The sequence below is a fragment of the Pantherophis guttatus genome, chromosome 10, assembly GCF_059756535.1.
Source record: "Pantherophis guttatus breed Tessera chromosome 10, ASM5975653v1, whole genome shotgun sequence".
Lineage (NCBI taxonomy): Eukaryota > Metazoa > Chordata > Lepidosauria > Squamata > Colubridae > Pantherophis > Pantherophis guttatus.
This window is the reverse complement of record NC_142072.1, coordinates 15,828,422-15,856,144: the sequence shown is the minus strand read 5'-3', so window position 1 is coordinate 15,856,144 and position 27,723 is coordinate 15,828,422. Positions and strand designations below refer to the sequence as shown.

The 27,723-nt window shown below is 47.9% G+C and overlaps 1 protein-coding gene across 16 annotated transcripts in view; it reads right to left on the bottom strand.

Annotated features, from left to right (window-relative positions):
- AHDC1 (AT-hook DNA binding motif containing 1) overlaps positions 1–27,723 on the bottom strand; it is a 273,276-nt gene that overhangs the window by 48,951 nt on the left and 196,602 nt on the right. For 7 of the 16 annotated variants that reach the window (XM_087876923.1, XM_034413605.3, XM_087876921.1 and 4 more), the window contains one exon: positions 9,890–10,058. In XM_087876923.1, the coding sequence (XP_087733049.1) occupies positions 9,890–10,058 (169 nt within the window). Of the gene's footprint in view, positions 1–9,889; positions 10,059–10,432; positions 10,587–27,723 lie in introns of those variants that run through there. The other 9 variants (XM_087876920.1, XM_087876919.1, XM_087876922.1 and 6 more) reach the window with 3 other exon arrangements.

Genomic DNA, 27,723 nt, shown 5'->3' with positions numbered 1-27,723 from the left:
CGCGCACAGCACGCACCAAAAGGAGGCTTGGGAAGGTAAGTAGAACAGCGAGGGAGGGATCAGCTGTGCCACGTGGTTTAGCTTCGCTAGAAAGCAGCAAATCCTGCTTTCTAGCAAAGCTAAACCGTGCGGCACAGCTGATCATCGGATCGTAGCTTTTTTTAACTACCGGTTCGCCCAAACCGGTCGTTTTTATCACTACCGATTTGCCCGAACCGGAGCTAACCAGTAGCATTTCACTCCTGCCTGGGGGTTCATGATTTGCTCATCCCCCCCCCCCAGAATGCATCCTTGGATACGCTTCTCAGCAACTCTAGAACCAAGGCTGTACATTTTCTGGGCTTGAGAAAAAGACGCAGAACATCAGGTTGTGTGGGCTGGCAACATAAAGCTTCCAGTTCAGCTAGGCTTGCTATGAACAATGAACAAGGCCCAATAACGGATTAATAAGGAGAGTCGGTTATCCTAAGATAAATAGTCAAAGCAGCACCGGTCTGAAAAATAGTTAACAGAATTGCATTCTCAGTCAGCACCCCCCGCCCCTCCCTGCTGAGAATTGTTGGATGTGATTGGAGCTACTTGGATATTTCTTGCAGCCCCCAACAGTAAACTGCAGCATTATCTGCTCACCTAAACTCAGAACTGAGCCCAAGATGTTTTTTCCGAGTGCCTCGTGCACTGCTGGACCAACTGGACTTTTCCTTAAGTCTCCCGAGCTGCCTTTCAGAAGCTGCTGCCAGCCAGATGTGAAGTTAAAAGTCCAACGCATCTGGAAGGCATCAGATTGGGAAAGTGTTTCTCCAGCAAAGGAGCTCTTCCTTCCTTTGAAAACTGGCGTTCCCAAGATGCTCCAAAGCAGCGGTTCTGTTTGTGATGGTGCCGGTCCCCTCCACACCCCATCATCTCCAGTCCTACCCCTGCCATGTCGGCTAGAGCTGATGAGAACAGCAGTCCATCGGAAGAAAGCCAACTAGCTAGCATGGCCTTACAGCAGGGGTGTCAAACTTGATTTCATTGAGGGACACATCAGGGTTGTGTTTGACCTCGGGAGGCTGGGGTGGGTGTGGCCAGGGTAGGCGTGGCCTGCTCAACATCAATCGTGTTGGGGGTGTCTGTGGCGGCCCAAGCCCTCTGCCAGTGAAACGGGCTCCCGAGCTCCGTTTTCAGCCGCGACGGCCTCCTGCCACCCTCTGCCAGTGAAAATGGAGCTCAGGGGGGGCCGTGGCCCCCCCTGAGCTCCATTTTCACTGGCAGAGGGTGGCAGGAGGCCGTCGCGGCTGAAAATGGAGCCTGGGAGGGATGCAAACGGCTCTCCCGAACTCCATTTTTGCTGCCAGAGACTGGTCCTTTGCTGTTTCTAGGGCAGCCCCCCAAGCCAGATCTGAGCACCCTGTCGGCCGGCTCCGGCTCCCGGGCCTTGAGTTTGACACCCCTGTCTTACAGGAAAAAAAAACCCCAATCTGCCACTGGAAACCTGTGCAGCAAAGAAATGCAATGAGCTTGCCGTCCCTCCGTCACTGATAAAGTGTTTGTTTTCAGAAAGGAAAAGACGGGTTTGCAGTTGCACACAGAGGCATTTTCATCAAAATCATGACCGGATAAATCTATCAAGCTCTGGGTAATTTTCATCTGATGTGATGTGATCCGATCCGATCTAATCTGATCTTATTTAGAAAATTTATAACAGCTCTGGGCAGCATTCAAAGGAACAATAAAAACGTCCATAAATAGAGTATCCGTGGCATCCCTGTTTCTACACATTTTTAACACAAAAACGAAGACTGTAACCTTAAAAGGTCCTTGTAAATGAACGTAATCACCATATTATTGACTTGTTCATAGCCTCTTTCTATCTCCCCAGTTGCCCGATCGGTCATTACAGGTAGTCTTCAACTTACAACCATTTGTTTAGTGACCGTTCGAAGTCACAAAGTTGACTCAGCCTTCCATTCTTCCAAGGTGGGTAAAATGAGGATTCAGATTGTTGGGGGAGCCATAGGCTGACTCTGTAAACCGCTTGGAGAGGGCTGTAAAAGCACTGTAAAGCGGTATATAAGTCTAAGTGCTATTGCTATTGCTACAATGGCACTGAAAAAAGTGACTTATGACCGTTTTTCGCATGGTCACGTGATCAAAATTAAGGCACTTGGCAACTGATTCACATTTATGACAGTTGCAGTGTCCTGGGGTCATGCGATCCCCTTTTGACCAACAAAGTCAATGGGGAAGACAGATTCACTTAATAACCGTGTTACTAACTTAACAACTGCAGTCATTCACTTAACAACGGTGGCAAGAAAGGTCGTAACATCAGGCAAAACTCACTTAACAACTTTCTCGCTTAGCAACAGAAATATTGGGCTCAATTGTGGTCGTAAGTCGAGGACTCCCTATATAGCATTTCCCTGATGACCTGCACCACCTCCTGATTCCCACGATGAATGAAGAGGCTTTAAGGATTTGTTTATAGATAAGGGATGGGAAGAAGAGCCCGTTTCTTGTATTTGAAGAAAAGGCGATAAATTACGAAAAATTGTTTATATTTATGATGAAGAGAGAAGTTGACTTCCCTCTTCATCACAAATATAAACAATTTTTTTGTTTATATTCTTTTTTTGTTTATATTCTTTATTTTTTTGTTTATATTCTTGTTCTTTTCTTTTTCTTTATTAGATTCTTATTTTCTTTCTTGTCTATTTTCCTTCTGGTTTTTTTTTTCTTTTCTGCAATTTCTTTTTTTAATTTGCACTGGGTTTTGTTTTGTTTTTTTCATTGTAACTTTTAATAACTATTGAAAAAGGAACATAAAACGCAGTCACTATATTAGGTCACTTAACAAATGTCTCGCTTAGCAACAGAAACGTTGGGCTCAATTGTGTTCGTAAGTCAAGGACTCCCTATATAGCATTTCCCTGACGACCTGCACCACCTCCTGATTCCCACAACATCCCAGTCTGCCTATATGATCAGAGGTCTTCAAACTTGGCAGTTTTAAGACTTGTGGACTTCAACTCCCAGAATTCTGGGAGCTGAAGTCCACAACTCTTAAAGCTGCCAAGTTTGAAGACCTCTGCTATAGATCCTGGAAGGATGAAAAGTAAGGTCCATCTAAAAATGTCCACATGACTGTTGATGGAGACCAACAGCAAACAGGCCCTGGAGGACTCCCCTGTGATGGGAAACAACCCCAGACTTGGAAAGAAAGTTGGGTTGAAGAGAGGCCAACACACTCTGGTTTCCAGGCTAAAAAAGTTGAAGAAGGAAGCAAGACTGAGCATTTTCTTAGAGAAATGAGCTGGCTCATTTCTCTGGCCCAGCAACTGCCTTCTGTATTCTTTCCAAAATTTAAGCAGGGCAGGTAAATCCTTTAGAGCTGGAGTGTGTGTGTGTGTGTGTGTGTGTGTGTGTGTGTGTGTGTGTGAAGGAGCGGGCTTCAAAAATTTTAGCAAGGGGTTCTCTGCCCGGTTCCTGGGTAGGCATGGCCTAGTTGGCCTCCTGCATCACGGTGGGGGTCATGTTTTTGCCCTCCCCAGGCTCCGGAGGTTTTTCTCGAGCCTCCGGGAGGCCGAAAACGGCCTCCCCAGGCTCTGGAGGCCCTTCCCGAACTTCTGGTAGGCCTGTTTTTCACCCTCCCTGAGCCTCCGTGTGTGCCCTGCACTTACCTGCATCCAAAACGGGCCACGTGGGGACTCCTGGGAGGGGTGGGGAGGGCGGGGCCAGCCAGGAGTGGGATTTGGGAGTTCTCCAAACAGCACAGAATCTTAGCTAGAGGTTCTCCCGAACCCCAGCAAACCCCCAGCAGCCCACCCCTGTGTGTATGTGACAGAATGGTAAGTGGAACCAAATTTTTGCCCTAGAAGGATTCTTCGAGGAAGCTATCAAGAGCAAACGGACTGGTTTACAGGCTGTTTTTGGCCCAATGCGTTTAATCAAATCCATTGAAAACACAGCAGCTGCATTGGCGCTTAGTGTGCCTTAAACTTTGTTAGTTTAGTCGCTAACCTTTTCGTTGACGCATTTGCTTCTCAACCTTGGCAGCTTTCAGATGGGTGGACACCCCCAACTCCCAGAATTCCCCACCCAGCTTGTTACATAAGCATGGCCACAAAGATATCCATTCTATTTATTTATTTTTTTAAACTTAGCTCCCAAACGGGGAAAATCAGCCTGGCTGGCGGTAGGATGAGTGTGTGGTTTGACAGAGGCTTAGCGGGTGAAATGGGTACCACAAATCTCCACAAGGGTTAGAAGAAGCCCATCCTGCCTTAATCCACCCCAAGCTCTCTAGCCTGCCCCACCACCACCCGCCGCAATCCCAACAGATGCCATTCCTTCTGCAACACCAGGACAGAGCTGCTAAAAGATTCCACATCTCCACTTCTGCGCATCGGGACACGGAGGAAATCTGGGTCAAGAGGTATCTCCCTGGCCAAAATGGTGGGAGGGAGGCAGAACGGTCTCCATCGATTCGACTTCCTATGAAGCTGCAATCCCACCCTAAACATCTCTCCTGTGCTGTTTCCAACAGGCCCGGCCATCTCCTTTTCTTTGCTTCTCATCAGCCTTGGCAAAAAAAAAAAATCCTTTTTTTTTTCCATTGCTGAATCTTCCCTCCCTCTGGCTCAGCTCTAGAAGGGCTCCACATTGCAGAAAAACCACAGCAGGAAGTGACCTCATGTTTTTGGCAGACTCGGCTGTCTTGCGCCTCCGAGGGCTCTCTCTGCACCGCTCCAGAGGCTATCTTCCTCCCTGCTGCCTGCCAGCTGCAGATGACCCTCGCCTTTTAGCTATTTTAGTGGACCCTTTGCAAAAGATGGCGTTTTCCGTCGCTTTCTGGATGCTCCGTTCCCCCCCAACCTTCTTCTTCTCTGCCTCCTTCCTTCCCAGCCTGTCCCGAAATTTCCCGAGGCTGTCCAGCAAAAGGAAGAAGGAAGGAGATCAGCATCTGCTGCGGACCTGGCTTTCCTCCTGCACTTTCCAATGCTTCCCATCCGTTCCTGTGAGAACGCTCAGCTTTTCCCTCCCCGTCCTTGCAACTGATGTTTCCAAGCAACTCTTGGCCAGATGTGAACAAAGAAGGGTCAGGAAAGCAGCAGCAAAGAGCACGGATCTGGGGCACCCAAGAGAGCAGGAGGGAGGGAGGGAAGTCAGAGAAAGCAGGATGTCTTTCCAGTGCATTTCCTCAACCCCAAACCCCACCCTTCCAAGTTCTGACAGATGAGACAAAAGACAGCAGCCAGAAACAGGCCAGGGCACCCTGTGTATCTGTGTGTATGTGCCTGCGTGTTTGCACACATGGGCTCTACCAATGCACAGGGCAAGCAAGAAACCTCAGCCTTCCTGGCCGACAAGAATCCTTGGAATCTTTGCTCATTTCCACAAATTTCTAAAGCAGTGAGAGAGGGGAAAAGATGGACGAATCTCACAAATGAAGCCAGAGGGACCACAGCGCAGGAATCTAATGCCTTGCGTAGCATTTAAGCCAGCAACTGAAACCCACCCACCCCCTTGGCTAGACTTGATCATCCTACTGCTTTGCGAACTCCAAATGTTTTGCATTGTTGTTCGGATCTGCACTGGGCTGCGGGAAAGAGCAAACCGCTTCTGGTGGATCACACACGGTCTTAAAACAGAACGGACCGGTCTATAATGCAGCAAAAAATGTGCTCTTTAGGCCTTTTTTTCCCCTAAGCTGGGTAGACCTCCAAGAAAGCACCGCTGAAATCTGGTGGTAAGATAACACTATTCGGAGAAGATGAGGAACCAAGTTGGCCGGAAGTATCTATCAGAATAACGAAGCTGGAAGGGACTTTGGAGATCGTCTAGTCCAGTCTTATCGGCACTGAGTGCCCAAACCGGAACGTGTGTGCATGTTTGTGCATGCGCGCACGCCAGAGCACCGGAAACCCAAACACCAGCTGGCCAGTGCGCGCATGCCTGGTTTTTGGCTGGTTTTGGCTGTTTTTTGGGCATTTTTATTGCCATTTTCAGGTCCTGAAAATGCCCCCAAAACGGCCTAAAAATGGTCTGTTTTGGGGGCATTTTTGGCTGTTTTCCGCAAAGACCAGCTGGCTGGCATGCATGTGTGTGCCAAAAACCAGAAGAGCAGCTGGTGATGGCACATGTGCTCACAGAGAGTGCTCTATGTGCTCCCTCTGGCATGCATGCCATAGGTTCACCATCACGGGTCTAGTCCATCTCCCTGCTCTAGCAGAAGACCCTACCCTAATCCAGAAAAATGGCTGTCCAGTCTCTTCTTAAAAGCCTCCGGTGATGGAGCACCCACAACTTCTGGAGGCAAGCGGTTCCACAGTCAGGAAATGGGTTATTAATTTAATTGCAGTGATTCACTTTAACAACGGTGGCAAGGAAGTTCATAAAATAGGGCAAAGCTCACTTAACAACTGTCTTGTTTAGCAATCTCCTCCATCCAGATTATTTTCAGAACTCAAAAACGGAATAGAATAGAATTCTTTATTCGCCAAGTGTGATTGGACACACAAGGAATTTGTCTTGGTGCATATGCTCTCAGTGTACATAAAAAGAATAGAATAGAATGGAATGGAATGGAATGGAATGGAATGGAATGGAATGGAATGGAATGGAATAGAATAGAAGAATAAAGAATATGGAATGGAATGGAATGGAATGGAATAGAATAGAATAGAATAGAATAGAATAGAATAGAATAGAATAGAATAGAATAGAATAGAATAGAATACTTTATTGGCCAAGTGTGATTGGACACACAAGGAATTTGTCTTTGGTGCATATGCTCTCAGTGTACATAAAAAGAATAGAATAGAATAGAATAGAATAGAATAGAATAGAATAGAATAGAATAGAATAGAATAGAATAGAATGGAATGGAATGGAATGGAATGGAATGGAATGGAATGGAATGGAATGGAATGGAATGGAATGGAACAGAATAGAATTCTTTATTGGCCAAGTGTGATTGGACACACAAGGAATTTATCTTGGTGCATATGCTCTCCGTGTACATAAAAGAAAAGATATATTCGTCAAGAATCATAAGGTACAACACTTAACGATAGTCATAAGGAAACAGTCAATATAAATCTTAAGGATACCAGCAACAAGGTTACAGGTAGGTTGGCTCTTTGACTGTGACTGGACCATCAGTTTTCCACCAGAAAATCAGTAGAAACAGTTGAAACAGGTTCATCCTTGGGTGGCAACCCACCAGAAAAATCCAAAGTGAACATTCAAAGGAAACCAGAACTTTTTCTCCTGAGACTGATGGATGAACAATTACAGGTAGGTCCTTGACTTAGGACCACAAGTGAGGCCAAAATTCCTGTTGCTAACCGAGATATTTGTCAAGTGCATTATATCTCATTTTACGACCTTTCTTGCCACGGTTGTTAACGGAATCACTGCAGTTGTTAAGTTAGGAACATGGTTGTTAAGTGAATCCGGCTTCCCCATTGACGTTGCTTGTCAGAAGGCCACAAAAGGGGTTCACCTGACCCCAGGACACTGCAACCCGTCATAAATATGAGTCACTTGCTAAGCGTCTGAATTTTGATCACACGACTGTGGCGGATGCTGCAACAGCAGTTAGTGTGAAAAAACGGTCATAAGTCACTTTTTTTCAGTGCCATTGTAACTTTGAATGGTCACTAATCGAACTGTTGTACGCTGAGGACTACCTGTACTAAAGAGCCACGAATCACTGTTTTTTTTTAATATGCTAACTGCAGTGACATTACTGTAGCACAAAAATGAAAAGACTGGGCCTGACCCACCCTGAAGGAAGGTTGATGAAGACGATGGAATTTTCTTGAGATGGCCTAATTGACTCATTTGATTAGAGAAAGGACAATACCTACACTTAACGGTGGCTGGAAACTCCTTTATGGAGTTTTACCCTAAAAAAGAAAAAAAGTGAACTTGCGATTTATGACTCTGATGATTAGACGGGATGGAGATAGAAAGAAGGGAGTCACGATTAACTTTAGAGAGAGAGAGAGGTTAAAATATAATTGTACTTATAACTGCTGTGAAGGTCAGAGGTTGCTTCTTTAAAAAAAAAATTTCTACTTTTTTTTGTTGCACTTTTAGCTTTCGCTTTTATTTCTCCTTTGTTCTGTTTTAGTTTGCCCGAGTTCTTACTATTGTTGTTAAAGACTCCAATAAAAAGATTATAATATAGATCTATATATAGTAGGGACGCGGTGACTCAGTGGCTAAGACACTGAGCTTGTCAATTGAAAGGTTGGCAGTTCAGTGATTCGAATCCCTAGAGCCACATAACGGGGTGAGCTCCCGTTAGTTGTCCCAGCTTCTGCCAACCTAGCAGTTCGAAAGCACGTAAAAAACGCAAGTAGAAAAATAGGGACCACTTTGGTGGGAAGGTAACAGCGTTCTGTGTGCCTTTGTCGTTTAGTCATGCCGGCCACATGACCATGGAGACGTCTTTGGACAGCGCTGGTTCTTTGGCTTTGAAACGGAGATGAGCACCGCCCCCTAGAGTCGGGAATGACTAGCACATATGTGCGAGGGGAACCTTTACCTTTACCTATATATAAAAAAATCCAAAGCTGTAGGCGTAACTGGGAAGTCAGGAAAACATCTCTGAAAAGGCCATGGGAAATCCTGTCTGATGATGGTCAAGAAAACCATTTGGTTGAGCTCTTCTAATCTTCAGAATTTTCCTTTTACACGACAGGTATCTGAAGTTTTGTTTGGGGGAAATTGAAACAACACACCTCTGTTCTACTAAGTGCAGCTGCTTTAGTTGAGATAGACCATCTGCAACTGATCCTACATTTGCACGCATCAGACATCCTGAGGTCAGACAAACTGGGATCAAGACATGAGATGACAATGCAATGGGGACAGTATCCTAATGTCCCATCTCAGCCTCATCTCTTCCTACTGGCAGAAGAAAGAAAACAGTGATGGCAAATTACATGTTTAGTGTTCAGCACCAGTGTAGACTATGGACAAAAGGCAAGCAGAAATCTAGCATGCCAGGGAAAGGACCAGATTGCAAGTTCTTGATATACTTTTTTTCCCTAGGGGCAGAGGGAAAAAAGGGTTTGCTGATTAGGGGGAAGCAAACACCCTTCAAAGAGGTACTTTGTTCCTGCCTCTTGGAAGGACTAGAATTGTGATGGCGAACCTATGGCACACGTGACAGAGGTGGCATGCAGAACCCTCTCTGTGGGCACGTGTGCTGTCGCCAGCTGCTCTTCTGCTTTCTGGCCAGCTGGTATTTCCAGGTGCCAGAGCACCGGAAAAAGGCCTGAAAATGGCCAAAAACCAGGCCATTTTTCAGGCGTTTCTGGGCCGTTTTTGGCCCCCAAATGGTCCAAAAAACAGCTTGAAAACGGCCAGAAAATGGCTCAAAAATAGCCAGAAAATGGCCTGAAAATGGCCCAAAAACAGGCATATACACGCCGGCCAGCTGATCTTTGGGTTTCTGGTGCTCTGGCATGCGCACATGCATGCACATGCATGCATGTTCCTGTTTGGGTACTCGGTCCCAAAAAGGTTTGCCATCACTGTACTGGAATCTATTCTCATGTTTCCTTTAACGCAAGTACAGAGCGAGGCAGAGAGCGAGACTTTTCCACCCAGTTCACAATTCTCTTGGCTTGGTTTGCCTCCTTGAATCTTACGGGGTTTTAGAACTTTTAGCGATCCGTTGCGCTACACCAGAGGTGGGGAAACACGATGGCCCTTTTATGATTTATGGACTTCAACTCCCAGAATTGCTGAGCCGGCATGGGAATTCTGGGAGTTGAAGTCCACAACTGAAGGGGCCGTAGTTCCCCACCTCTGCTCTGCACCAACCAGAGCAGAAAAGTCAAGTTCACCTGCCTAGCCCCCTCCTCGCCCCTCCATCCGTCCCCCGTACCTGGGCCGCCCATACTTGCAGTGAAGATTCACCCGGAAGTTCCTCTCGCTGCCGTCCACTTCGCTGTTGGGTGGCCGCAACCCTGGACCCTGGCTGCACGGGAACCATTCAGCTGGCGAGTTGGCTCCGTTTTCCAGTCCAATGGGCTGGCACGCATTGGAGATCCCATCTGTTCAAGGAAAGCACACAGACCCAGGCTTGTGAAGAAGGGGAACAGGAGGAGCAGGGAGAGAGATGACACCGGTTTGAAACAACCTCCCCACCCCCACCCCACAAAACTCTTTTCAAAGAGATTTCATTTCAAAGGGACGCAGCAGCGGGTGGGAAGTGTCCAGTCTGGGGATCTGTGTGTGCCTCTCTCTCTCTCTCTGTGTGCCTGCATGAGTGATGCAAGGCAAAGGCAGCTCTGATGGCACAAATAGCTACGCTCCCTTGTGCTACCTTCTTCTTCCCCTTCCAAGCTTGCAGAGTTGTTTTTTGTTTTTTTTTAAACAAGCTTCCATTTTGTGGACAAGATGGAAAAGGTATGCATGCACACTCTACCTTTCCCGCCACCCGAATATCCCTCTCCCTGGCCAAACGATCCTTCTGGCTGGAGAGGGCTGGCCGACGGTCCCATGAAGCGTGTTCAACCCTGCTTGGCCCTATCCCTTAGAAACAGCGGCCGCCTTGCAGAGGCAGAAGAGAAAACCTGACCCACCCATTCGTTTTTTGCAAGGAAGGACCCTCCTCCCTCCCTCCCTCCCACCCTCCCGAGCCTTCCTGGCTTAGAAGCAAGTTTGAGGGCGGCCCCCACCCGCCAGAAGTGAGGGAATCCTGTGCCTTTTGTTCAGGGTAGCTGGTTCCTGCTCAAGGTCATTAAAAATACAAAGGGTTTGGCTTTGGAGTACAACAGATGTGCACGAGGGAGGAGGGGGGCAGGCTCCTGGAGAATGCAACACACCTCACCCAAGAGGCATGACAGTGTGGGTCAGAGGCCTGTGTGGCTCCGATAAACAGACAAAATGTCTGTGCATCTGTTTGGATGCCAGACCTGGCTGTCACTCATCGGATCCCAGGCGCTCTCGGGCCTTTCCTTCCTCGTCTGATTTCCCCTCCCCGTTCTTCTCTTCCCTTTTTGTCCATGGTATCACGGCCCTGCAGGGGTATCAGCCAAACTCTATTAGCTGCAGTCATCCTACTATCTCAAGCTGTGTGGTGTGTGAGCGAGTATGTGTCTGTGCGTGTGTGAGTGAGTGAGTGAGAGAGAGGGAGAGAAAGAAGGGGGTGGGGAGAGAAGGGGTATTCATGGTCTGCACACCAAAATCTGTGTCTCGGTTTTCACACGGCTTGTGCACTTTTACCCAGAGAGACAGGGGTTTCACCGACCTGCATTGGAGAATTTCTGGGTCTATTCACCGAAGCATACAAAAGCGTCCGTCTGTTTCAATACTACAGCTATTCAATGTGTGTGTGTTTTTCTGTGCGTGTGTCCACTCAACATCCTTAACTCAGTCAGTGGTGAGCGTAGCAATTACATACAAACGGCCTACTAAGCTCAGTCAGCTGTTGCCGTGATCGGCCTCTAAGTGCAACGGGCACACATGTGCATCTGCGCTTTAGTGCGTTGCGCAAGTCCAACTCACTCTGTTTGAGGTACAACCGAACAAACCCACAAAATGGGTAATTCACTAACCGGGCTATGTGCATTCAGGTGAACGATGCAGCCAATAAAGCAAAGCAGAAATAGAACCTGGAAAGCCCTAGGAACAGGGGTGAAATCCACAGGTTCTGGAGAACCGGTAGCGGAAATTTCGAGCAGTTCAGAAAACCGGCAAATACCACCTCTGGCTGGCCTCAAAAGGGGAGGGAATGGGGATTTTGCAGTATCCTTCCCCTGGATTGGGGTGGGAATGGAGATTTTGCAGTATCCTTCCCCTGGATTGGGGTGGGAATGGAGATTTTGCAGTGTCCTTTTTTTTTTTTTAATTTGATTTATATGCCGCCCTTCTCCGGAGACTCAGGGCGGCTTACAATGCATTAAGCAATAGCCTTCATACTTTTGTATATTTATACAAAGTCAGCTTATTGCCCCCACAAACTGGGTCCTCATTTTACCTACCTTAGAAAGGATGGAAGGCTGAGTCAACCTTGAGCCTGGTGAGATTCGAACTTACAGTAATTGCAGACAGCTGGTGTTAATCACAATGCTATCAGTCTGCTGAGCCACCAGGCCCTTCCCCTGGAGTGGGGTGGCAATGGAGAGTTTGCAATATCCTTCCCCTGCCATGCCACCAAGCCACGCCCACCAAGCCACGCCCACCAAGCTACACCCACAGAACCGGTAGTAAAAAATTTGGATTTCACCACTGCCTAGGAATGGGAGCTAGTCTTAAGCACAAGGATGAAACAACAACCAAAACAACAACAACTTTGCGAGGGGTACAGATATCCAACCCTTCTCATACAGCAACTTGAAGAAGGGCAGGGTAGCAGAAACAACCGTGAATTAAACTGCTACCTCGGCTACTGCTTGCCAAGCAGTTGGGGTCATCTCCCTACTTCAACCTTTCACTCTCCCAGATTTCATCCACACAGTGCTACACCCTGCTCTGGAGCCATTATATCTGCACAAGTCCTTTGCAAGCCAAGAATCCACTACTCCTTATCTTGAATGCCATGCCACCATCGCTCGGATGTCAAGGCCGTGCTTCCAAGCATTCCCAGGATGTCAACTTCCCCATCCTTGCCTCTTCTATTTCCCATCGTAAAGCGTCATTTCTTACTTATCGCAACAATCTCAACGAGACGCAGTGACTGCAAGAAATAGGTGAGCCATCGAGATATGTGGCGGGTGATTGCAGGCGAAAGGATTTTCATTTTCATTTGACAAACACATCTGAAAGTCCCCAATCAAGTGATATCTCAGACAAAAAGGAGCTTGGCAAGTTGACTTGGTCTTCCATTAAGGGCAAGGCAGGGCAAGGTGGGAAAGGGAAGGGAAGGGAAGGGAAGGGAAGGGAAGGGAAGGGAAGGGGAAGGAAGGGAAGGGAATGATGAGGTTGAGAAACACTGGCCAAGACTAAGGACCAGCCACCAAGAATTAATTTTCCTCCCTCTCAGAAAACCTAACCTTTGGTTCTGAATTCCCTTGGAATCCCAAATTCCCCTTCCCGGGACTGCAAGAACAGACCAGTTCCAATTTCACAGATAAAGAACTGAAGCAGAGACTGGACTTTGGGCCAGTCTAGGACTGTTTATTTTTGGAGACTGATTATGCTCACACAACTGGCCTCATCTATATATTGACACATCTGCCTGGTCCATCTGCCAGGCTGCAAGGGAGGGGTAAGGGCAAAGAATGTGGACTGTGGCATTGGCTCTTCCTCCACTGGGTGGGACAGCATCTCAGGAGGAAATATACCTACTTATTCTAGGGGAAAGAGCTCGATTCAAAAGATCCTGTGCCAAGCCAGGGCTGTGGGTCATCACCATGCAAAAGGCTGCCAAGGCCACCCATTAATCCTGGCTTAAAAAGCGGGATTTCCAAGCTAGAGTTTCAAAGCAAAGTTTGGGACCCAATCCAGACTAAGCCTTCACACCTTTCCAAGTCCTAATGTCAGGGGAGGCGTTTGAATGTTCACAGGCCCACTTTGGAGGAAATCCTTATGTTTTGGGCTTTCTTTTTTTGGGGGGGCGGTTGGTGATGGGAAGCCTACATGGGGACAACAAGGAGACTAAGTGAATTTAGACCCTTTCCTACCAGCTGAACTCAATGTTTCTCTGAGTGATATACTAGAAAGCCTCTGTCAGGAGAGGGAGGGAGAGAGAGAGAAAGAGAGAGAGAGAGAAAGGGAGGGAGGGAGAGAGAGAGAGAAAGAAAGAAAGAGAGGGAGAGAGAGAGAGAAAGAGAGGGAGGGAGGGAGGGAGAGAGAAAGAGAGAGAGAGAAAAAGAGGGAGAGAGAGAGAAAGAGAGAGACGGAGAGAGAGAGAGGGAGGGAGAGAGAAAAAAAGAGGGAGAGAGCAAGAGGAAGAGAGATAGAAAGAGAGGGAGGGAAGGAGAGAGAAAGAGAGAGAAAGAAAGGGAGAGAGAGAGAGAGAGAGAAAGAGAAGGAGGGAAAGAGAGAAAGAGAGGGAGAGAGAGAGAGAAAGAGAGAGGGAGAGAGAAAGAGAGAGGGAAGGAGAGGGAGAGAGAGAAAGAGAGAGGGAGAGAGAAAGAGAGGGAGGGAAGGAGAGAGAGTCAGACGTAAAGAAGAAAAGGCGACAGATTCTGAAAAGATAAATTAGCATATTAGCACCATCTCCTGAGCTGCAGTAGTTGATGAAGGGCATGGAAGTAATAATAATAATAATAATAATAATAATAATAATAATAATAATAATAATAATAATAATAATAATAATAATAATAATAATAATATGGGAAAAAGAGTTTCAAAACCCAAAGTTTCCCCACTGCACTCCTTTTATTCGCCAATAATTCTTTGGAGGATTTGAGGCTGACCGACGGCGGCCCCTGAGGAATTTGAAGCCAGTTCTTGAGGGCGATGCTACTTATTACTCTCACACCATTTGCCTGCCGCCAGTGGGCACCCTTTGTGCTTTTCAATTGCTCTTTGCATCCACCCCGAACTCCTGCATTCTTCCTCGCTGCCATGCCCTCCTCTTCTTCCTCGCCCAGCCATGTTGCCATGGAACTGTGTCCTTTGCTCTACAACTGAAAATTGATTTGTCACCTCGGTCTTTTTATCCCACTCTGTGTTCACACTTGGATATCCTCCTGCTGCGTATCACTCTCTGCTGACATGGTCTTCCCTCTGCTTTTCATGCCTGTGTTTTTACACACCTACTTTCCTGGACATCTAGCTGGCTTCGGTGACCTTCAAAAGCTGGGCATGGCTGGACCTGATTAGTAAGTGGCTGGGAGACCACCGAGAACTCAAGCGGACTGCGAAATCAAATCAAAACAAAAACCTTAGGAAGAAGGCAAGGGCAAACTACTTCCAAATGGTCCGTCCCCCTGAAGACTACAGGCATGTCCATGTGGCCACCAGGTGCCATGCCCAACTCAAAGGGGACTTTTTCCATGTTCCAGACTTTAGGATGATTGGAGTCGGTCAGGGGGAAGACAGTCAACACCTGACGGCAGCTGTTTTAACCACCGTGCTTGTGTTTTTGTGCGTCTTGATCCTTCAGTCAGCCTGTTTCTTGCTTGCAGGTGGTCGTGAGGAATCGAATCCGGACCTCTCCGTTTTAAGGAAGCTCCCTTTTCCTTTCCCTGCAATTTTGGGAGTTGGCAAGTAAATGCCCTTCTTAGCACCCCTCCGTTCCCTCCCAGCCTCTGCACACGGTGGCAGTTGCAAAGCTGGGAAGGTGTAGAGTTACAGCAAAGGGCGATGTGGAAGAAAGAAACGGCCCTCGAAGGACCAGGCTAGTCTCAACTGCCTGGAGCTGGCAGAAACAGCCAGCAAGACAGAAGAAAGCAGGCAAAACACAGAAGGCTTTTCATTCGAGTCAGTGGGTCCCAGCCCCTCCCAATACTCCCCCCCTCCCACCTCCTGCCAGCTTCCCTTTAAACTCAAGTGGGGCATGGAAAAACCCAAATCCCAAAGCGCCAATCCCAGGAGTCGACCTTTCTATGGGACAAAGAGATGCAGAGTCAATCCATTGGGATCCTTTGGCACCAAGAGAGACAAGGCCAGATGCACCGGAGAGGAAAGGCACTCCAAATGGCAGGCGGAGACATTCTCGGGAGCCTTGAGACACGTGGCCAGAAAAAGAAGAGATCTATCCAAAGTCCTTTTTCCCATTTGCTCCCTCCCAGGAAATGCACGGTGTGTGTGTGTGTGTGTGTGTGTGTGTGTGTGTGTGGTAGTCCTCGACGTACGACCACGATGGAGCCCCAAATTTCCAATGGCTAAGCAAGGAAGATGTTCGCCAAGTTGCGCTCCGTTTTACGGCCTTTTCTGCCAGTGTTGTTTAAGCGAAGGACTGCAGATGTTAAGTGAAACGTGCAGTCCTTAAGCAAATCTGGCTCCCCGCCCCCCCATTGACTTTGCTTGCCGGAAGCCGGCTGGGAAAGGTTACAAATAGTGATCACAGGACCCCGGGATGTTGCAACGGTCATAAAGACGAGCCAGTTGCCAGCTGCCTGAATTTTGATCACATGACCATGGGGAGGCTGCAATGGCCACAAATGGGAAAACCGGTGATAAGTCACTTTTTTTTTCTCAGGGCCATTGCAACTTCGAACGGTCACTAAACGAAGGGTTGTAAGTCGAGGACTTCCTGCATCCTGTTGAATATCATCACCTTTGCATGTAAACTCACACAGGGTCAAGGCAGGGGTGGGCTGCTGGGGGTTGGCAGGGGTTCGGGAGATCCTCTAGCTAAGGTTCTGTGCAGTTCGGAGAACCCCCAAATCCCACTCATGGTTGACCTGCCCACCCCGCCCCTCCCTTCCCTTCCCAGGAGTCCCTACCCAGACTGTTTTGGATTCAGGTAAGTGCAGGGCGTGCATGGAGGCTCAAGGAGGGCAAAAAACAGACCTACCAGAAGTTTGGGAAGGCCAGAAATGAGCCCGTTTTCAGCCTCCAGAGGGCCTCCGGAGCCTGGGGAGGCTGTTTTTGCCCTCCAGAGCCGGGGAGGGCAAAAGCACCCTCCCACTGGCGTGGTACAGGAGGCCAACTAGGCCACGGCCACACCCACCCAGCAACCGGGTAGAGAACCCCTTACTAAAATTTTTGAAGCCCACCCCTGGGTCAAGATCTTGGAAGTGGGGAAAAGTGGGTACAGGCAAAAGATACCAATGCATATGTGTGTTGCAGGATCATGTTGCATGAACCTGTACAGAGAATACACACACACGCACACACTTCACAAACAAAACGCACACACATTTTTCCACTCACTCATCCTGATTTGCTTATCCCCAAAATTCATTTTTAGCTGCTCTTGCTTTTCACCTCTCTGGACTAATCAGAGACTTGGGTAGGGTGCAAATCCCAAACCAGGTAAAAAGCCAAGACAGTGCAAACAAACAACGAGGAGGACGGCATTTGTGTATGTCAAACTAAGCCACAGTTGCATTCAGGCAGTGAGCAATAAACCCTGATTTCAAATCCTAAGGCAAATCGGGATTTTTTTTTTTCCACTGAAGGCTAAGCCAAAAGCAAAGTGCACAATCACTTGGTGTGACGTGTGACCTCAGCCAGTGGCTCAGTGTAGGAGAGCTACACACACACACATACAAAGCAGAATCCTACACACAAATGCCCCTACACAACTCACACCCCCGCACACAGAGGGATCCTCTTCATAGGCAATTTCTCACCCAGTCGCCCCAATTCCTCAGCTAAGGCTACAAGCCCATAGCGAGAATTGTTGCTGTCTAGCCAGGAGAGCACATACACACACCCGGCACAGTAACAACTGCCCACCGTTCTTCAGACCCTTGTAATTCATGGGCTGGGCCTCCCTGCCTTGCCCGATTCTCCTTATGTTGCAACAAGCCTATGCCTGCCAGGAGGGGCTTGTAATTCCCACCTCTTCCGTGGCTGCTTGGGAAACCTCATCTGCTTCAAAAACAGCTCACAGCAACTGTTGACCACACAGGGGAGAGGGACGCAAACCTCTCCTCCCCCCCTCTGTTCCTCCAGCTCCAGGGGGCAGCAGGGGTTCTGAAATGGGGAAAGATATAACCAAGACCATCCAAAGGGTTTTGACACCCCCCACTTCCCATGCACGGGGGAGGGAGGTAGTGGAGTGGGGGAAGGAGGGTTTTATTCAATAGCCTAAATGGAACCTAACATACTTCCATTCTTCTGCAAAGCCAAGCGAATCAGGAGCACCCATTGCCATGCCCAGAGATGCCTTCCTCAAATAGCAATAGCACAGTGATGGTGAACCTATGGCATGTGTGCCACAGGTGGCACGCAGAGCCCTTTCTGTGGTCCGTTTTGGTCCTAGAGGCTTCCCTGCAGCCGCCCGGGACCAAAAATGGGCTGCAGGGGAGCACACGTCCCGGGAGGCTGCAGGGAGGCCTGCTAGGGCCAAAACGGGACGGGAGGGGTTGCACAGGCATGCGTGGGGGGGGGGGGACCGTGGACGGGGCTGCACGTATGCGTAGGGGGCAGGGGGCATAGGGGGTGTTGCATGCACATTGCATTATCGGTGCCGGCACGTATGTGCGCTGCTTGCGCAGGTGTGCACGCTTTCGTCACACGATGACAAAAAGGTTAGCCATCACTGCAATAGCACTTAGACTTATATACAGGGAGCCCTCCACTTACAACAGTTCATTTAGTGACCGTACAAAGTTACAACGGCACTGAGAAGAGTGACTTATGACCCTTTTTTCACAGTTACGACCTTTGCAGCATCCCCAGGATCAGGTGATCAAAATTCAGATGCCTGGCAACTGGTTCATACCAGGGGTGAAATGCTCCCAGATCGGACCGGATCACTTGATCTGGTAACGATCTTGGCCGGTGGTTTGGCGATCCGGTAGTGATGGCGGAGCAAAGCTCCGCCCACCTGCCCGGGTGTCATTACTTCCTGGTTTTAACCAGAAAGTAATGTGTTTTTTACCTTCTGCGCAGAAGATATTGCACATGCGCAGAAGGTCTGCAGAAGCGTGCACTTCCGAACCGGTAAGGAAGATAAGCAGATTTCACCCCTGGTTCATACATACGACCGTTGCTGTGTCTCAAGGTCACTGGATCTCTTTTTGCGACCTTCTGACAAGGAAAGTTCATCGGGAAGCCAGATTCACTTAACAACTGGGTTACTAACTTATCCACTGCAGTGATTCACTTAAAAAAACAATGGCAAGAAAAATTATAAAATAGGGCAAAACTCACTGAACAAATGTCTCACTTAACAATGGGCTCAACTGGTTGTGAGTCAAGGAGCATCTATACTGCTCCATAGCGTTTTACAGCACTCTCCTGGAAGGTTTACAATCTCAGCATAGCACCCCAGGCAGCAGAAGAAGCCTGCAGTACTGCACTCTAACCACTGCGCCACCACGGCTCAGTAGGCTTCTTAATGCAGACCCTGTTGGAAAAGGGCTTCAAGGAGCCCTGGTAGCACAGTGGTTAGAATGCAGCATTGCAGGCTAACTCTGCCCACAGCTTGGAGTTCGATCCTGTCTGGCTCAAGATTGACTCAGCTTTCCATCCTTCCAAGGTCGGTAAAATGAGGACCCAGATTGTTGGGGGGCAATAGGCTGACTCTGTAAACCGCTTAGAGAGGGCTGTAAAAGCACTCTGAAGCGGTATATAAGTCTAAGTGCTATTGCTATTGCTACTACCTGCGTGAGCTTCTGAGTGATGCCGGCTACCTTAAAGCCGGTCCAAGACATTCTGGCTACGAAAAATCCTGATACTTCCCTGCATTTGGGATGCGCCATCCCTTGAGAAGCTTCCTGGCCTTCAGCAAAACAAGGGACTGTGCATCGTGCAGGATTGTCCTCTGGTTACCTCGCTCTGTCTCCCCTCACATTCCTCCCACCACCTTGTCTCCGCATTTCTTTCCCTGTCTGAATGCTAAGGCAGGTAAGCAGGCACAGCCTGAGCACAGAAAAGAGCTTTGGGGAAGGAGGAGGGAGGGAAGGAGCCAAGCCCCCAGAGCAGACAATGACTCATTCTCCTGGCATACAGAATGGGTCACTCTGGCCATACATGTGAGTTGGTGGATGAAGTCTTAAGGCCGGGCTTGGTGCTGGCTCTCTTTAAGCAGCCCCCCTCCCCTCTGTATTTGTTCTGCTCCTTCAGAGAGAAGGAACTCAAAGGGCCAGCAGCATGCAGACAACCTCAAACAGACCGAAGTCTCAACTCAGGGGGAAGAAGAATACCAGGCTGTTTCTCATGCCGGAACTCAGCTCAGCCTTCCATTCCCCATGCCAACTATTCACAGACTTGGCCCCAGGAAGGGAGGGGTGGAAGAGGGCCACAGCTGGGGGGGGGGCGGCAGAGGGAGAGGAGACAAATGGTCTTTCTCCCTTGCACCTCCCTTACTCAGCTCCAGGCTGTTGCCACATGTTTCACATTAGGGGCTCTGGACGTGGACGTTGCTGGGGTGTCAGCCAGGGCATCCCCTCCCTTAGCAAAATGTAGCAGGGACCACACAAGAGAAGGGACAAATGCTTAGATGCAGGAAAGGCCTCAAAGAGGGGGTGGGTGGGGGGAACGTGAGAAAGGGGGAGAGAAAGAAAAAGAGAGAGAGAGGAAGAAACAGAGAGAGAAAGGGAGAGAAACAGAAACAGAAAGAAACAGAGAAAGAAGGAGAGAAAGAAAAAGACAGAAAGAGAAAAAGAGAGGAAGAAACATAGAAAGAAAGAGAGAGAAACAGAGAAACAGAAAGAGAGAGAGAGAGCAAGAAAAAGACAGAAAGAGGAAGAAACACAGAGAGAAAGAAACCGAGAGAGATAAGAGGAGAGAGAAACAGAAAGCAAGAGAAATAAACAGAGAAAGAGAGAGAAAGAAAAAACAGAGAGAGAGAGGAAGAAATGGAGAAAGAGAGAGAGAGACAGAAGGGAGGGAAGGAGAGGCAAGCTTACATGAAATTGCAAAGGGTGTGTATGTAGAAGGTAGAGCCTAGCAGCATGTACAGCAAGGATCTCTCTCTCTCTCTCTCTCTCTCTCTCTCTCTGTGTGTGTGTGTGTGTGTGTGTGTGTGTGTGTGTGTGTAAGAGAGGGAGAAAAAAAGATTGCAGTCACCTCTCCTTGCTACCTCCTGACCCCTGGAGCCTTGGAAAGATAACAGCCCCCAAAGAGTGCTGACTTGTCTTTCAGAAATCCAATATCTTCGCCTGGTAAACTAATAGACTACCTGGGCTCACAATAACCACCCTGCAAAAGGATTAATCCTGGTGCTGAAAATCTTTAATTAGTTTAACAGTTTCAGGCTCCTTGGAGGCAGCAAATGGCAGGCACGGGGCCCCCCAGCCTTTCTCTCTCCCCCCCTCCCTCCCTCCTTCCCTCCCTCCCTTTCTGCCTCCCCCCCCCCCAGCCAACTTAAAAACAGGACCTCTTGGGAGGCTGTTTCATTCCCTGGTCGAGATGGAACAGAGGAACAAGAATTTTCCATTCAAGATGGAAGAGGGGAGTGGGGGTGGGAGAGAGAGAGTGAGAAAGAGCAGAATCACACTTCTCCCCTCCCGTTTTTTTGGGGGAGGGGGTGGATCAGGCATCGGGTAGAGAATTTAGCATTGTGATGCTCTGAAGTTTTTACCTCACCTCCAACCCTGAAGAATTCCAAAGCTCCTAAACAGGATTTTGGCAACTGCCTGGCGATGAGAAGAACGGGAACAAGATATCTCTCCTCTTTTGATTCTCAAAGCCTGCACCTGACCTTGCCTTCCCCCACTCTTTCTCTAATTGTGGGGTGGGGGGACGACAGGGGGTGGAAGATCGTCTAAGAGAACTCTTGTTTCCATGGGGCCTTTCAGGGCTGAGATTTGGAATCAGATGCTACCTAGCCTCGCCAGACAGGACATCCCAAATGGAAAACTTTACGATTGTCGCACCGTTCCAGAACGGGAATTCATCCCCGTTATTTTATCAAAGGGGAAAAAAAAACACAACAACCCTCCATTCATTTGTTGCTATGACCACCTTTTTTCTAACCTTTTTTGCTTCTAAAGTTTTTATCGTTCATTCCTGATGTTGCAAAGGAGAAATAATAACACCAGGATGGCAGCAACTTCTGCAAGCTGCGGAAGAGAAATGACAACTGCAGGAGACTAGACCATCATACCCTGTGTCTCTAACAAGAGGGGGGACATTTTTGGCGAGTTGGAGGCAGCTGCTTCAGAATGCCACAATCCAGAAAAGAGCCAAGGATGCTTTAGAACAGGGGTCTCCAATCTTGGCAACTTTAAGACTTGTGGACTTCAATTCTGGGAGTTGAAGTCCACAAGTCTTAAAGTTGCCAAGATTGGAGACCCCTGCTTTAGAAAGCTATGCGGGCCAAGAAACTGGAGATGCCAAACACCAAAAACGTTTAGGTCCAAACCCAACTGCTAAGCACCAAAATAGAAGGAGGAGATAGAAAAGTACTGCATCCTGTTTTTATAGTATAGCCTTTATTGTCATTGTACATCATGTATACAATGAGATTTGGTCACCACACTATAAAAAAAGATGTTGAGACTCTAGAAAGAGTGCAAAGAAGAGCAACCAATATGATTACAGGACTGGAGACTAAAACCTATGAAGAACGGTTGCAGGAACTGGGCACGGCTAGTCTAGTGAAGAGAAGGACCAGGGGAGACATGATAGCTGTCTTCCAGTATTCGAGGGGCTGCCACAGAGAGGAGGGGGATCAAGCTATTTTCCAAAGCACCTGAAGGCCAGATAAGGAATAATGGATGGAAACTGACCAAGGAGAGATTCAACCTGGAAATAAGGAGAAATTTTCTGACAGTGAGAGCAATCAACCCGTGGAACAGAAGTTGCCTTCGGAAGTTGTGGGAGCTTCATCACTTGAGACTTTCAAGAAGAGACTGGACTGCCATTTGTCAGAAACGGTGTAGGGCCTCCTGCTTGAGCAGGGGGTTGGACTAGATGACCTGTAAGGTCCCTTCCGACTCTGCTAATCTGTAAATCTGTAAAAATGTGTCAGGGCATAGACTGGAGGAAAGATCACAAGAATAAGGCACACCTGTGTGCCTGTAATTAAAACCTGTACAAATCGTGATGATAACGTCAACCACAAAATCCATACTCGGGAAACATGAGCGTGGCAACCCAAGGGAGGTGCTTTATATAAGGTCAGATCTTGTCCGTATAGCCCTAGGTTTCTTGACCTAGGCTGGGTTCACACATCACATTAAGCCAAAGTGATTCCAGCTATTGAGTTTTGTAAACCATAATTGATGGATTAGCATGTGGCCTACTTAATAAAAGTTAAAGAAAACACAGGCAAGAATGTAGTATGCAACCTTGCAGCCACTGACAACTGCTCTTCTGGGTGGCATGTAGGACTTCCTCCAACCTTTCCAGGTGTCCTCCCTCACTTCAAACCAGGGGTGTCCAACCTTGGCAACTTTAAGACCTGTGGACTTCAACTCCCAGAATTCCCCAGCCAGCCATGGTTGGGAAATGAAGTCCACAAGCCTTAAAGTTGCCAAGGTTGAACACTCCTGCCTTAAACAAACACTGCTACATCTAGCAATATAGCTGGGTTCACACGTCACACTAAGTTACGGTTTGTTATGTACTGCACTAGATGAATTCTCTAAAACCACAGTCTCTCTGTCCTATTTATACATTATATTTCAGTAAACTGCTTCAGTTACCCAACATTTTTAACTGTCCTCTTAGTGGTCAGCTGCCCCCAAAAAAGAAAGCTGTCTTGAAGGGCAGTTTGCAGAATTTAAAAACAAACACAAATCAAAGTTCCTTAATCAATACCTGCAACCAAGGTTGGTCTCTAGACATGGGTCCCTGAGAGTCAATGTCAACATGATGACACATAATTCGATATAATAAATCTGGGAATTGGAATATTTCCAGGAAAGTTGCCTGAGCATTTAAGTGTCATGTTTGCGTTTCAGTTCAAAATTTTCTAACCCCAAAGGTGTGGTGGTGGAGGAGGAAGAGAGGAAGCTTTCTGGATGCTAACTAGAAATCAATTCCGTTCTTACACACAGATTTTTATCCTCATACCCAAGGAGCGTGATAACTCAGTAGGAGAACGGTAAACTATGCTGGAGGAAAATAAACATTTCGCTATTTACAGGATTTGAAGTGGATGAGCGTTACCAGCTCCCAATGAGTTTCAAGGACTGATTTAACATGCAAGAGGAGTACAGCCAACAAGCAAACAATGGAACTTTAAGTTAGGGGTTGGCAGATCTGTAGCCCACGAGACGTTGGACTACAATTCTCTTCACCCCTGCCTATTGGCATTGTTAGCTGAGGTTCCTAAGAGCCAACAAGATCTGGAGAGTGGCGGATTTCCTTCACCTCTCTTTTAAAAAAAATGAAATACAATTGCTTTCAACTTTTACTTCAAGGCTGGGATGGATTGTGAATCAATATGGATCTTAAGACTCCCAGGCTGTCTACAGCGGTTCTAAGAAGGTCTTGCCCTCCTTTGCAAACAGTCTCAATTAGCCTGCCTCTCCCCCACATCCAGGCTGTGCTACTGTGTGGGTAAATTTACACTTACAGGTAAGTCCTGGGACTTAGAACCACAATGGAGACCAGATTTCCATTGGTTAAGACAGGCGGTTGTTGAGTTGCCCCTGACTTTTATGACCTTTTTTGGCCTTGACTTTGCTTGATGGAAACCGGCTGGGAAGGTTGCCAAATGGTGATCACATGACCATAGGGCAGTGCAACCATTGTAAAGACATGCCGGTTGCCAAGTACCTGGATTTTGATCACGGTAGGGGTGCTATGGTGGTCTTAAATGCAAGGACCAGTTGCAAGTCCCCTTTTTTTCCCAGTGACACTGCCACTTCAAGCGGTTGCTAAATGGATGGTCGTAAGGCGAGGACGACCTATAGACAGGTATCTGGCTGTACAGTGCAAACCTTTGTATACAGGGAGCCTTTCTGTACATCCCCTTCTATGCAAGCAGGAACCTGGTCTCCCTTTTCCATCGTGCCTGACGTGCTGCTCCTCCAAGACTCTTCACTTCACAGAGGGAGATGCTGACTGCATTAGATGGAAAACAGCAAGATTCCCCCAAGAAGCAGACTGGGAATTGGCCACCTGTGGGCTGTATGCTGCTTCCGGCCTCCGTTTTGGGGTCCCTGGAGCCCTCGTGATTGCAGCACCAAAATCTGGCAGCATGAATTTTCAGGTGGTTCAGAAGCCACCCCCATATCCCAAACAGGTACCTCTCCTTTTCCTTTTCCTTCTCCCTCCTCCTCCTTCTCTTCTTCTTCTTCTTCTCCTCCTCCTTCCTCCTCCTCCTTTTCTTCTTCTTCTCCCTCCCTCCTTCTTCTCCTCCTCCTCCTTCTCTTCTTCCTCCTCCCTCTCTCCTTCCTTCCTCTTCTTCCTCCTTCCTTCTTCTCCTCTTCCTCCTCCTCCCTCTCTCCCTCCCTCCTTCCTTCCTCCTCCTCTTCCTTCTCCTCCTCCTCCTTCCTTCTTCTTCTTCTCCTCCTCCTCCTTCTCTTCCTCCTCCTCCTCCTCCCTCCATCCCTTTCTTTCGCGCTCACTCTTTGCAGGACTCTCTCTTTGCTTTGCATGTATAATGAGGAGACACAACAGATGGCAAGTGATTCATCTTAGGTAATGGGTCCACCAGAGCCACTGAAGCTGCTGGGTTTCCTTTCCCTTCAAGTCGGTAGTTTGTGATGTCTCTCTCTCTCTCTCTCTCTCCCCCTCCCCACTCCCTTCTCTCCCATTCTCGACTGAGAACAGCGACCATTAATTTAGCATCTCTTTGGGGACGTTCTCAAGTACAGGTATCGCTCTTCTGTTCGGTTGGGCGACAGTGATGGAAGAAAAGAGGGAGTTGACAGAGAAACCCAAATGATGGAAGACAGCCCCGACAGGAAATGAGTAGGCTGCGCTTGGGACAGAGGCTCTTGTTACAAGCAACGGTTTTCCTTTTCGCAGTCCTCGATTTATGACCACAACGGGGAGCAGAATTTCCAACGCTAAACAAGGCGGTTGTTTGAGTGAGTCGCCTCCAATTTTGCAACTTTTTTTTTTGCCATGGTCATTAAGCGAATCCGGCTTCCCCCATTGACTTTGCTTGACATAAACTGGCTGCAAAGGGGTTGAAATACACGCCAGTTGCCAAGCATCCAAATTTTGATCACGTGACACAGGGATGCTGCAACCATTGCAAATGTGAAACATGTCCATAAGTCACTTTTTTTAATGCCATTGTAGCTTTGGTCACTAAGCGAATGGTTGTAAGTCGAGGACTACTTGTACAGGCCAACTCCATCAGGAGCTTTCTTCCTTTCTCAACATGGAAGCTACGTTCTTCACCACAGTTGTAGACTGGGTTCCTGTTTTCATCCAACTATCCTCTGCAAAATCTCTTTTCAAGATCAATCACCCAACTGTGACATCAAAGCCGAAACACAATCATCTATTTTGGGGGGTCGGGTGGGGAGGGGTGTCAACCTATTTTCCAAAGCACTCAAAAGGAAGAACAAGAAGCAATGAGTGGAAACTAATCAAGGAGAGAAGCAACCTAGAACTAAGGAGAAAATTCCTAAAAGTGAGAACAATTAACCAGTGGAACGACTTGCCTCCAGAAGTTGTGGGTGGAGGTTTTTAAGAAGAGATTGGACAATCGTTTGTCTGAAAGGGTATAGAGTTCCTTGTTTGATCGGGGGTTGGACTAGAAGACCTCCAAGATCCCTTCCAAACTCTGCTATTCTGTTAAATGGGGATGGAGAGAAGTAGGTTGCCTCAGATATATCATCATAGACCATTGATGGCTAACCTTTTTGCCATTGTGTGCCAAAAGCGGGGGGAGTGCAGGGAGGTAGCCCAAGTGCGTGCCCACACCCATAATTCAATGCGCCCTGCCCCCCGCATATGCGCCCCCCCATTTTTAGCATGTGATGGCACGGTGGGCCCAGTAGGCTCATTTTCACCCTCCCCAGGCTCCAGAGGCTTTCTAGGAGCCTGGGGAGGGTGAAAACAGCCTTCCGCACCCCTGGAGGCCCCCCGGAGGCCAGAAACAGCCCATTTCCCAACTTCTGGTCGGACTGGAAGGCCCAAAAATCAGCTGGCCAGCGCACGTATGGGTGCTGGAGCTGAGCTACGGCAATGCTCGCCTGCCCACTGATATGCCTCCGTGTGCCACCCGTTCGCCATCATGGTCATAGACTATAAAAAACAGCTGCAAAGGGACCTAGACTAGCTTGAAAGGGGAGGCTGTGCACTAAAGGAGGAATGCAGCAGCTTCAATAAACGCCTCTACTTATTATTCTTAGGGTAAAAAGGTATGGAATAATGAGTCTGAATCGGTCATCTGATTGCAAAACATATTGACCTGAGCAAACCTGACAGAACTGGTTTGCAACAAAGCCTTTAGCGAAACAACAATAACAAAAAAAAAAGTCAGATCCCGTCATCAGCACAGCCAAAACCTATAACTGCATTTGGGCATATTTTATCCCATTATCCTTTGCTCAGCATTTTATTCTTTTTGTTGTTGTTGTTGTTGTTGTTAAAACTTCACTCTCTCACTTCCTGTTCCATAAGGCAGCCCATATAACACACTGTGATATCAGCAACCTAGGACACGAGGAAAAAAAAAAAAACCACCAAAAACCTCATCTCTGATACTAATGGCACTTAGCACCCTCACGAACAGCTGACTGGCTCTTTGCCCTTTCCGATTTTAAAGATTAAATCCGTCTTTCGCCATCTCTCCCTTTCGCGCAATGCACCACAAAATCGGTGGAGGAAAAGCATCATTCCCAGTTCAGAAACGAGCCGGTTTTTAAAGATCTGCCGATCGGAAACCAGATCTGTGCAAAACCTGCTTCCTTTTAAACTTTTATCATTGGTAATATTTCTGCTGTGTTGCTGCTTTGGAGAACTCCAGAAAGATCGGTGTTTCTGAAAGATACCATTCAAAATGCCTAGACTAAATATAGATAAAACTCTTAAGCTTTGAATTCTAGGGCTTACGGCTGCTCAAAATACACCTGAGTTGGATGGGGAAAGGGTACTGGGACGAACCCTGTAAACAAGTCAGCTTGAGGCATTTGCTGGCTCAGCTTCTGGTCTTCTGAAGGGTGAAGGCCAAATAGGAGCCTTGGTAGTACAGTGGTTTAATGCACCCTGTTATTAACACAGCTGCCTGCAATTTACTGCTGGTTCGAATCTCGCCAGGCTCAAGGTTGACTCAGCCTTCCATCCTTT